Source organism: Camelina sativa, chromosome 16 (assembly GCF_000633955.1).
Source record: "Camelina sativa cultivar DH55 chromosome 16, Cs, whole genome shotgun sequence".
NCBI lineage: Eukaryota > Viridiplantae > Streptophyta > Magnoliopsida > Brassicales > Brassicaceae > Camelina > Camelina sativa.
In genome coordinates this window covers 3,456,393-3,467,654 of record NC_025700.1, presented here as the reverse complement: position 1 = coordinate 3,467,654, position 11,262 = coordinate 3,456,393, and the positions used below count along the sequence as shown (strand labels likewise).

General features: G+C 37.0%; 2 protein-coding genes and 1 long non-coding RNA gene across 17 annotated transcripts in view; all 3 read right to left on the bottom strand.

Moving 5' to 3' along the window:
* The window catches only part of LOC104749583 (chromosome alignment-maintaining phosphoprotein 1-like), a 3,611-nt gene extending 1,858 nt beyond the window's left edge, over positions 1 to 1,753 (bottom strand). Inside the window, exons 1-6 of one of the 2 annotated variants that reach the window (XM_010471239.1) lie at positions 1,129 to 1,753; positions 788 to 840; positions 656 to 695; positions 500 to 577; positions 270 to 383; positions 98 to 177 (exon numbers count right to left, since the gene is read on the bottom strand). In XM_010471239.1, coding sequence (XP_010469541.1) covers positions 98 to 177; positions 270 to 383; positions 500 to 577; positions 656 to 695; positions 788 to 840; positions 1,129 to 1,659 — 896 coding nt within the window. In that variant the 5' untranslated portion in view covers positions 1,660 to 1,753. The remainder of the gene's footprint in view (positions 1 to 97; positions 178 to 269; positions 384 to 499; positions 578 to 655; positions 696 to 787; positions 841 to 1,128) is intronic. The other variant, XM_019237626.1, reaches the window with a different exon arrangement.
* LOC104749582 (probable serine/threonine-protein kinase DDB_G0276461) lies at positions 2,337 to 10,812 on the bottom strand. Of its 3 annotated transcripts, none has more exons than XM_010471237.2 (8): positions 10,546 to 10,812; positions 9,451 to 9,945; positions 9,188 to 9,353; positions 9,053 to 9,103; positions 8,776 to 8,958; positions 8,597 to 8,690; positions 7,846 to 8,519; positions 2,337 to 2,836 (listed from the first exon to the last, which is right to left on the bottom strand). In XM_010471237.2, the coding sequence occupies exons 2-8, from the start codon at positions 9,915 to 9,917 to the stop codon at positions 2,675 to 2,677; spliced, it is 1,797 nt and encodes a 598-aa protein (XP_010469539.1). In that variant the 5' UTR covers positions 9,918 to 9,945; positions 10,546 to 10,812; the 3' UTR covers positions 2,337 to 2,674. The 3 variants fall into 3 exon arrangements, with proteins under 3 accessions (XP_010469539.1, XP_010469538.1, XP_010469540.1); XM_010471236.2 differs by lacking the exon at positions 2,337 to 2,836 and adding an exon at positions 7,124 to 7,749 and having other exon boundaries at positions 10,546 to 10,802; XM_010471238.2 differs by lacking the exon at positions 2,337 to 2,836 and adding an exon at positions 7,583 to 7,749 and having other exon boundaries at positions 7,829 to 8,519; positions 10,546 to 10,802.
* Positions 3,622 to 6,819, bottom strand: LOC104749581. Of its 12 annotated transcripts, none has more exons than XR_761397.2 (9): positions 6,693 to 6,819; positions 6,032 to 6,360; positions 5,800 to 5,909; positions 5,605 to 5,686; positions 5,440 to 5,531; positions 4,329 to 5,350; positions 4,084 to 4,165; positions 3,819 to 3,949; positions 3,622 to 3,734 (listed from the first exon to the last, which is right to left on the bottom strand). It is a non-coding gene; the product is annotated as an uncharacterized LOC104749581 (long non-coding RNA). The 12 variants fall into 12 exon arrangements; XR_761403.2 differs by having other exon boundaries at positions 3,892 to 3,949; XR_002036052.1 differs by having other exon boundaries at positions 3,916 to 3,949.

Genomic DNA, 11,262 nt, shown 5'->3' with positions numbered 1-11,262 from the left:
CAATCTGAAAAACAAAACAAACCCGCAATTTTGTTCACAATTTTCAATCTCACTGAACAAACCACTTTGCTTTGATTGATATGTTGTTGGGACTCACCGAGCGCGGACCTTCTTAGCTCGGTCTACATGCCTTTTCAAAAGATCAGCTTCTGACAAATGTTTCACAGATTCCTCGTCCTAAAGTTCATCAAAGAGTTGAAGTAAATAATCAAACTTAGCATAACCCTTCACCAATAGCATTTTAGAAAATAATCAGAGAGACACGAAACCTCTTTGTCTTCTTCATTATTTGGTTCTTCAACTGAATCTTTTGGCAAACTTGTCTCCATCGTATCTGCAGGCAAAGGCTTTGGCAAACATGTCATTGTATCACTTCGCTGCGGCTGTACACAAAGTCATTAATTTTCCAAATGTACAGTCTATTTATGTCAAGAATAGACATATAAAATTCCAAAATGCTACATCATGGTACAGAGCAAAAGTAGTCATTGATGCAAACCTGAATTCCCTCATGAGCACCATTTCTCAACCAAGATCTACACAGTGAATATAATGAAGCTCCCTCTGATATTCTAACCTGAAAAAACATTTAAAAAAAAAGTAAGCAGATTCGAACGACAATACAAAACCATAAAAGATAAGGAAAAAGCTTCACCTTTCTTTTTCTAACAAGTACCAGAGCATCATCCCGGCTTCTAAACACCATACAAAAGAAACAGAAACATCATTAAGTTTCTTCAATTGTAGACTCTAATTCAACTATGCATAGTGGAAAAGAAGATAGTACCTGGCCTTTTTATGCCCAATATTGTCTAGAATTGAAGTTGGAGAAGGAGTAGCCTAACAATCAAAAATAAAAAATTCACAAAATGGAACCTCACATAAAGAACATACACAATGCAAACACTTGCTGAGATCTAACAGAAGTTACAACCTTTTCAAGTTAAGTTCACTAGAGACTCAGGTCCATTAACTACAATCACTAAGCTTTAACATAAACCTTTTCACTAACCACCACCACAAGCTAAAAGCTTTAACATATGAAACATACAAATCAATCTATTGCACAACTATGGAATTTAATACAAAGGAATCGAACTTATTTTAGTATAGCAAACGATTACTAACCCGAGGTTGCAAAAAATGAGGAACACCCTTCATATGACCCGACCCAAGTTGAGGAGATTGTTGTTGATTCTGAGGAAGCGGAGCTCTCATGTACTGCTGAACCATAGGATCCAAATTCGACCCAAATTGGCCATGGTGGTATGCATAAACTGGCCGAGGACGATACCCACCTGGACTACCCACTGGATCAGCGACAGGTCTAGCGGGTCGGGTAGGAAACCCTCGACCCGAAGAACCAAACGGGTATATAAGACTGGACGGGTCTGGGTGTAGGTGAGGCTGATGAGGCGAGCCAGCAACGGGATTCGAACGCCTGATCGGTAAGGGATGAGTGTAGTGATTTTGATGAGGATGAGGATAACGATGAACCGGAGCTATGGCTCTGTACGACGACGGAGCTGGTGGTGGAGGTTGAGACGACGGCGTCCTGACTGCGTTGGTTTGTGTCACCGGAGATTCGGATGCGGTGACGATAGGACGCGATACTGGTACAGAGACGGAGGGATTGGGATTGGGATCGGGGGTGGACATTCTCCGGTGGCTGGAATTTGATATCGGAGAAATTTGGGGAAAACGAATTAAAAGGGAAAGATTCAAATTTGGTAGCTTTAACTTTTTGTTTTTTTCTAGGACACAACACGAAGAGCTTGAAGTAATTCTAACTAGGGGATCGGTACATGAAGTTTTGGTTCGGTTTTTTTTTTGTCTATTCGGGTCCGGTTCAATGTGACTTTAATAAAATTTGAAATTGGAAATTTGGAATGATGTTTATAATCTACAACGTACACCATAGTATCATACAATAAATGTAAGTTAATAAATTTAAAAGAAATCAAGAAAGAGGAAATAAAGATTTTGATTTATTAGTTTTTTCACAAATAAAGATTTTAACTTACAACTAATCAAAGGTTTTTGAATATGCGGTTATCTACATATAGGCAGGTTATAAGAAGTTTGAGAATTTATAGATTCCTTTCTAATTGTCTATTACTGTGTACAGTGTGTGAGTGAGTTAACTTAACAAGTCTCTAACCCATTATAAATCGCAAATGTGGTAACAATGGATTTTGATTATACAAAAAAGAGGAAGCAATATTCATTCATTCAATCCAAGATTTAAAATACCACAGCCAAGGAATACGATATACATAAACTCCAAAACCAGATGTGCAAAAGTTTCAGAATCTACATAAAATACTAGATATGGGTGGCAGGGTGGGTATATTTAGCAGCACAATACAGGGGTTGATCATCATCTACGAAAAAAGATTCAAGATTCTGTTTTTGCAAGAGGAAAAAATCGTAATGCGCATCGAGTGAGTTTTTAGAAGCCAGCCCATCCAGCAGGTTGAGCTGTTTTCTGGTTTTCTCTCATCTTTGTGCTCCTGTATCTCTGTGAAGTGTTTCCAGAACCCATGGATCTTTGTGTTGCAGAACCAGAAGTAGCTGCTGAAGATGGTGTAGCAGCTTTGAAGGATTCTGTCTCGAAACCCCCATGCCTCAAAACCTTGAGTACCTGCAGCAGAAGCCGTTTTACTTCTTGTTCTCACAGACTGATTACTCGTACTATTGTTACCCTTCGATGCAGACTCCAACACGGGTTTCGCATCATCACTAAAGGTTGCCATGAATTTGGATCCGAGCTTTCAGTTGACCAATCAGATCTGTCCTTTTGTAGTTCCCACATACTTCCTTCCATCTTTTCTCTCTGTTTCATCAAGAACATGAGAATCATAAGATATACATTGATGCAAATTCGTCTAAGCTTTTAGATGAACAAGAACCAAGATGATAACAATACCGAAGGAGTTGATGAAACGGAATGCATCCCTGGAGAGGGTTGGTTTTGTGAAGAGTCTCTGCTTGGTGGTGATGGTGATGCACTTTTGGAGGCAAGTGTTTGTTTGAGATCCTGCAACTCTTGCCTCTGCGATCTGCAGATAGCATAAAGCTTTTCAAACTTAGCCGTTATCTCAGCCTTCTCTGCATTTGTTTGCTTCAACTCATCTTTTAACATCTCTATCTCCAGCTACCACAAAGCCTCTTCTTTTCCAGGTTTATTGCCAATAAAGACATGAATCAATCACATTTTTATCACTTTTGAAACTCGGCTACATTGCATAAGATTCGGCTATATTGCATAAAACTCGGTTTCCAAGGAGACTATCCAATTATATAATTTTCTTAAATTAAAAATGTTACAAGGTTTAGAATCAAATTAAAGGATATGTTGTCAAATCTTTCTTGTTTATTTATTTATATAAATTGTTTTGTACACAATATCATATTACAAACCTCAGTCCATAAACTAAAAAAAAAAGGAACAGAAATTAAGGAAGCAATGAAATGTGTGCTATGTATGTATGTATGTATGAATGAATGTATGTGTGTGTGTATGTATGTACGAATGTATGAATGTGAATGTATATTGAATGTATGAAGTGAATGTATGTGTGTGTGTGTATGAATGTGAATGTATATTGAATGTATGTGTGATCTAAACACATATTGCCAAAACGTGTATATAAGCCTCACTATGTCCATGCAACTCCACATCCATATATTATTATTGTTATCCTCATATACATCCAAAAAATCGGCAAGCCCTGGAATATAGAAACCAAGATAGTCAGTACATAAGAACTCATAAACTTTTATGAGAACCTAAGTCAGTTGAGTTAGATATGTACTTTTGAGTGCTAAAATCTATTTATGTCAGATCCAGATTCATATTTTTCCAACTGAAAAGGATTAGAGCAGTACACTTGGGAGAAGAGATCAACGTACGATAATTATGTCTCTGTGGTCCATTGCAAATGGCCTGAAATAAGCATAATCATTTCTCAGAAATACATGATAGTATATGCTTGTGATGAGAACTCAACAAAACTTACAATATAAGTTCAAAACCATCAGAATTCAAAACCAAACTCCTAATATGTTTAATCGAATTACCTAAGTCTGTTTCTTGCTTCATTTTTCGGCCCGTAGAACTTATCTCTCATGTTTTCTTACCAGCGGATTGAAGTGCTTTAAGCTGCAAGTTATAAAACAGCATACAATCAAAATAGTATACAATAAGTGAAAATGTATACATAGATTAACAAACACAATTGCAAATTTTCCTATGCATTATTACCAAAAAAAACTTTTCCTATGCATTAAGAATATAATCATGAGATCATTAAATGACAGCTTACAAGTGGGAGTTCATGGATGGCTTATAGTCTTCTTTTACTCTTTCTTCTAGACAATTTTGCCACTGCTTATAGGCTCTTTAAAAACAATGATAAGACGAAATGCACAAACTAATAAACTTTTTTTCTAACTTAGTTTGATTGGTTTGACTGTATATTGAATCAAGACAAGTTAAGAAAATTATACCTTTATCAGATTTGGTATAGTAGCTATGACCTTAAATCAAGCTGGTCTATATGGTTAGTTGAAATAAAATAATATTCCTGGGGAAAAACAAGAAATTCAACCTTGTGCAAGAGAAGTCATGAGGCTCTTGGTTTAGATCTGGTTGCAAGTAAAACCAACCTGAACAATAAAAACCAACCAATATAAATTTTAGATACAAACGAGATCACTTTGTATAACTCTCGCACATATAAAACTCTAGATTTAGCTAATGAAGAAGGAGAAGAATGATCATAGAACTTTATCCTTTTCTTTTCGGTAAAATTCGGTGAGGCTGGTATCAATGAATGGTCATTGTTGTAGCGACATTAATCACGATAGGACTTTGCCTTGACAGACGCTCAAAGGTCTCCATCTGTAATGGTTTGAACAATAACATAGAGCTGTCTAACACAACATACATGTTTTATCGGAAGAAAACAGTTTGTGAGCATAAAAGCAAGCAAGTTACCAAATAATTAAGCATGAAATCAGACAAAGAATCAAAGAAGCATGGAAGTAATGTATTTATGTATGTATGAATGAATGAAGTATGAATGTATGTATGTATGAATGAATGAATGAATGAAAGTATGTATGTATACGTATGGATGTATGTATGAATGAATGAATGCAGATATGTATGTTATGAATACTTGCATGTGTCATGTGTGTGTATGAATGAATGAATGCAGATATGTATATATGAATGCTTGCATGTGTCATGTGGTGTGTGTATATATGGATGGATGAGGTTTCTGAGGTTTCAACCCCATACAGAGTTCTCTGGTTTTTGAGGTTTCAAGATATACGACCTATCCTGCACAAGTGAAACAAAACACAAGTAATGTGTCGAAAACATAAATTATAAACAAGAAATGAAATTTTGAGAGTGTCAGAGAACCATACTTGATTGCTTCATTGCCATCGCTAAGTGTTGGAAAGTCCAAGAGGGCCTTGTAAACTATTCATCATCATTTGGATCAGCAAGTTTGATACAACTGCAAAATGTAAAAAATCAGAAAGTATGAATGAAATCAACTAACCTGCAAAATTGTGAGGGATAGTAACAACCTCATATCACATAGAAAACACAAAACAAAAAAAAAAAGTGGAAACACATGCTCTCCAATGCAGTTAACAGAATCCAACTTCGCTGAAAGAGTAAAAAACAGTATGTGTTCAAAAGATAGATCATAAAATTATTCACTAATTACAATACATACGCTGGTTATGCAAAGAGAAACTAACAGTAACGGGAAAACTCACCACTCTTAAGTTGTTCATCGAGAGAGATGACTTGACAAAGTTCAGATCAGACTCGATTCAACTCTACGCTTCCTGCATAGTTCAACCCAGAAGCTTCGTTATCAACTGACCTAAAATTTCCAGAAGACAAACAAAATAATCATGAAGGAGTAGACAAGTAATCCTAGAAATCGTATTGATATGAACGTTGACATTCAAAAACCGAATCAATTCGATCAAATATCACACAAACCTTCGTCACCGCTCTCTCTAACGGCCATAAATATCTCAGGTTTATCTCTTCAGATAGCATATCCCTCATGGGATTAATCGTTGTAGAAAGTCACCAATCAAAAACCCCCAATCATCTTTCCAGTTTCGCGATCTGTCAAGATCAAATCATAAAAGCTATCGAAACGGTGGAGCAACCAAAACTATAAAACCCCAAATCAATTCGATAAAAAAACGCCCTCTGTAACGGCACGATCACCACCGCCGCTTCCTCTTGACGGAGCCTCGTTCATGATTCAGAAACCCATCAAACCCGCCATGGATCTTACCAGTCTCGCGATCGCTAATGATCTGTCAAAAGCCCCAAATTAAAACAAAATCACAAAAAAAAAAAAAAAAAAAAAANAAAAAACTATTGAATAGGGAATTGAGAAAACAAAAACGATGAGAAATAACAAAATCAATTTGACTCGGGGGGATCAATTTGAATAGGTTAACGTTGGTGTGACAAAATTAAGTAACATTTAAAAAGAAACGAGAGGGCATAATAATAGTAACAGTAAAATCGAATCAATTATTCAACAGAGAAACACAAACCGGAAATATATATATGGAAGAGGAAGAGGATCATAGAATCATCAAAAAATGGAATCTGGGATCGATCTCTCGCTCATGTAACTAACCTTAATTAGAATCCACGAACTGAGGGAGAGAGAGAGAGAGAGAGACTGCAGACTTTTTCGAAAGGGGTAATTCAATTTTAGGGTTTCAATACATAGAGAGAGAGAGAGAGAGAGAGAGAGAGAGAGAGAGAGATTTTGTTTAATAAACGTTTTTCTTCTTCCAACGGGTCGATTTTGTTACCGTTTTATAGAAATTTTCGAATTTGAAAACGAAGAAAGATCACCAAAATTAAATTCCAGCTGTGTTGTGCAAGTAGTTAATTAGACCTAAGCGAAAATTATTTATTATTTTGGTTTAGTAACGGCCTGAAATCAATTTTGGTTTAAAACTTAAAACCATAATGTAACCGCCGTGATCCGTTGTAACAATTTTAGATTGGTTTGGTCTGGTTCCAACTTTTAAAAGACGCGACCTTTTTAGTTCTTCTAAATTCTTAAACCAATTATATAGCAAAATATGGTTTGATTTTTGATTACACAAAAGAGCTACGAGCTTGTTGAACACACACAACTCAGTAAAAAAAAAAAAAACAGATCTGTCAAGTTCCAGATGCTACATAAAAAAAATATACTTAGCAGCACAAAAACAGGGGATGATCATCATCTACAAAGAAGGATTCAAGATTCTGTTCTGGCGAGACAAAGCTGTTGTTGTTGCATCGATTGAGAGTTTTTAGAAGCCAGCCCATCCAGCAGGTTGAGCTGCTTTCTGGTTTTCTCTCATCTTTGTGCTCCCGTATCTCTGTGAAGTGTTTCCAGTACCCATATTTCTTTGTGTTGCAGAAGCAGAAGTAGCTGCTGAAGATGGTGTAGCAGCTCTGAAGGATTCTGTCTCGAAACCCCATGCCTCGAAACCTTGAGTACCTGCGCCAGAAGCCGGTTTACTTCTTGTTCTCACAGACTGATTACTCGTACTATTGTTACCCTTCGATGCAGACTCCAACACGGGTTTCGCATCATCACTAAAAGGTTGCCATGAATTTGGATCCGAGCTTCCAGTTGACCAATCAGATCTGTCCTTTTGTAGTTCCCACATATTTCCTTCCTTCTTTTCTCTCTGCTTCATCAAGAACATGAGAATCATAAGATATACATAATTCGTCTATGGGTATCTAAGCTTTTAGATGAACACGAACCAAGATGATAACAATACCGAAGGAGTTGATGAAACGGAATGCATCCCTGGAGAGGGATGATTTTGTGAAGAGTCTCTGCTTGGTGATGGTGAGGCGCTTTTGGAGGCAAGTGTTTGTTTGAGATCCTGCAACTCTTGCCTCTGCGATCTGCAGATAGCAGATAGCTTTTCAAACTTAGCCGTTATCTCAGCCTTCTCTGCATTTGTTTGCTTCAACTCATCTTTTAACCTCTCTATCTCAGCTACTAACGCCTCTTCTTTTCCAGGTTTATTGCCGCTATCTAGCTTCGTGGTATCAAAGTCAGCAACAAACGAGTTAAAGGCGTCATCCTTGGACACTCTTGTCCTGCTATTGGTTGCAGCAGGACTTGTATCCTTCTGAGAAACCGTAGTTTCAAGATCTTTATTTCTTTGCGTACCACGAGCCTCACCTCTCATAGGACTAGGCTTTTTGGGATGATGACTATCCACACGAACTCTTTCAGATTTAGATGTGTTACTGTTGTGGCTGTTTGGTTCATCAAATTTAGGCATGCTTTTGTTGTCTTCTGATACAACAGAGGCTTTAGCGTGCTGAGTCGCCCAAAAGGCACCAAGCGATCCTCCACTATCTGACTCTCCAGAAGATGGTGGTGGTGGCGGCGGACTTCGGCGAGGTCCTGAAGAAGATTTATTTGCTGATTTTGATACACCTGTCAAAATTCACAAGGATCAAGAGAAATCACATCTTTCTTTGAGAAGCTATCCAAAACTGTTTTTTACACTATACCATCATGGACTCCAGTAGATTGCATTTCAGGTGGTCGATCAGGTAATGACTTCTGTAAATTAGCAGGAAGCTGCTCGTTGACACGAAACCAGATCTGTAGATGGACATGTTGTTAGAGACATTGCAAGTTTCATCAACTGAGAAGGAGCAAAGAGAACAAAAAAAAGTGACTTTGTTACCTGTGTAATATCTGGTCGTTCATCAGGTGAAGCTTGAAGCATATCTTTGATGAGTTCCGTAACAAATACACTGTATTTAGGTGATTCTGGAATACGATAATTCCCATTTAAAATCTGCAGCTTTGATTCTCCATCAAATGCATTTTTAAAATAGCAAATCCGAAACAGGAGACATCCAAGAGCCTAACATTTTAGAGAAAATAAAAAAACTTCAGTATCGACCTCACTGATTAACAATGTGGACAGAAATTGAAAAAAGTGTTTCACATGACAATACCCATATATCGACCTTCTCGCTTATCATCTCCCTTCGAAAGAGATCCCACATCTATTGCCAATAAAGACATGAATCAATCATCATTTTTTATCACTTTTGAAACTCTTATAATCTGCATAGGAGCACCAGTCAAACCTCAGGAGCTCTATATGTTGGTGTTGTGTATTTTCTAATATTATCTTCTTCAATGCCCATCTCTTCTGCTCTTTCGAAAATCTTGTGATTTGTCGAAACACTTCCAAAATCGCATAATTTCCACTGTCCATCTGAGTTCAAAAGAAGATTCTCAGCCTTCAAGTCTCTGTCACCATTAACAACAAGAATATAACATCAATTTGTATATCAGCTTACTAATGTGAAAACAAAACAAAATCTATTAATACAACATGTATACCTACCTGTGAGCAACGCGTGGGGACTGACAATGCATTGCAAAGACAGCATTACACACATCTCTCAAAATCGTAAGAGCTTGTTTCTCTTCAAAGTAACCAGCCCCTCTATTCTCAAGCACATCCACAAGAGATTTACCACAAAGTTCCATAGCCAAAAGAGCTTCTTTTTTATTCCTCCCCATATCCAAGATACCATGTGCATAGAGTGTGACAACATTAGGATGTCCCTTGAGAGATTTCAGAACCGAGATCTCTTTCATTACAAGTTCAAGCGACTCTTCATCATTGCATATGATGTGCTTCAAAGCATATTGCTTTGACGCGTGGTTTGCATCTTGAGCTAAGTAAACGCTGGAGAAACCTCCTTCCGCAATGACGTTTCTAACCTGAACTTTTAGATTTCCTATCTCTAGATATCGACCTTCGAGACCCGCAGGTTCTTTCTGAGCAAACGGTTTAAACTTCCACATGTTTGAATCAGTGGAAGTAATAAGAATGCTGCATAAACATATAATCTGTTACATTCTAAACAAAAACCTTAGGAAAACATGCTATCAGGATCAATAGGAGATGCCGCAAATCAAATTTATCCTAATGAGATATACAAAGATAATGATCTGCTAAACAATTAGGAAATCAATCAACTAGATCTTGTCTTTTATGACCAAATCAGATAAAGTACTCACAGAGCTGAGCTAAAAGCTGAAACCCTGATCAGAGAAACCAGATCAATAGACAATAAAAACGTAAAACCAAAGGAGAGACTATTGGAAGCAAGCATATCTAATCTCAAATCGTACTAGATAGATCCTATAAAGAATCTGGCCGACTATGGTCAGATATGGTATCAAGTACAAGACTTTATCATCATCCAGAACAATCCAGCTCAAACCCACTTCACACTATATCTCTGAATCAGATTCTCCACAAACTTTTATCAAGAGAAGAAACACGATGAACATCTAACCAACGATTAACCACTAGGATCAATACAGAAATCTGAAGACTCCAGGATAATCGAGATCTCATCCTCTCAAATATGGAATCAGCAGATCAATCAAACCCAATCACAAGAGATAGAGTGTGTAAAAATAGTACCTTTACGAAAACCCAGATGCTGATCAAACCAAATAGAGCAAATCCAATCACCAAAAAAAAGCCTAAAATTCGAAATCAGAGTAGCTGCATCAAGATCTGCGTTCCCTTTTGGCGTAGAAAGGAGACAACTTTAAAAGTCGATTTGAAGAGAGAGATGTGATGAAGAAGAAGAAGACGAAAGCGGCAAATCCGGGAATACTAATAGAAAGGAAAGTGAGATAAGAACATTTTGGTTTTTGTATAATATAACCCCAAATAAAAGACGTGAACCTGATGAACGTGGACGTGACACTCCTCCTCCATACCTATTTTTTTAATTTTTGATTATTTCACATTTTTTGATTCAGATATGTTCAATGTACATGTATTATTATCATGATCACCTATATTATTATTATACGCTTACAGAGAGAGGGATACAATTTCAGATAACTTTTGTTGCAAATATAGAGATGATTTACACTTTCTGTTGTGTTCTAATTCTAGAATGTAGTTGCCATCAAAATAGATAGATGTTGTTTATCGAACTTTACTAGACATTATTTGGAAGCGTGTCAGACCTTATCCGAGAGAGACCCATAAGATATAACATGTGTGGGAAGAACTTACGTTCACCACCATTTCGGTATAACATATATGAGCCTTGCTCATTGTCAAAGTCTCAAAGAGGTTAATATCACTCGGAATTAGATAGACTTGCTTTTTTTTTTTTTTTTT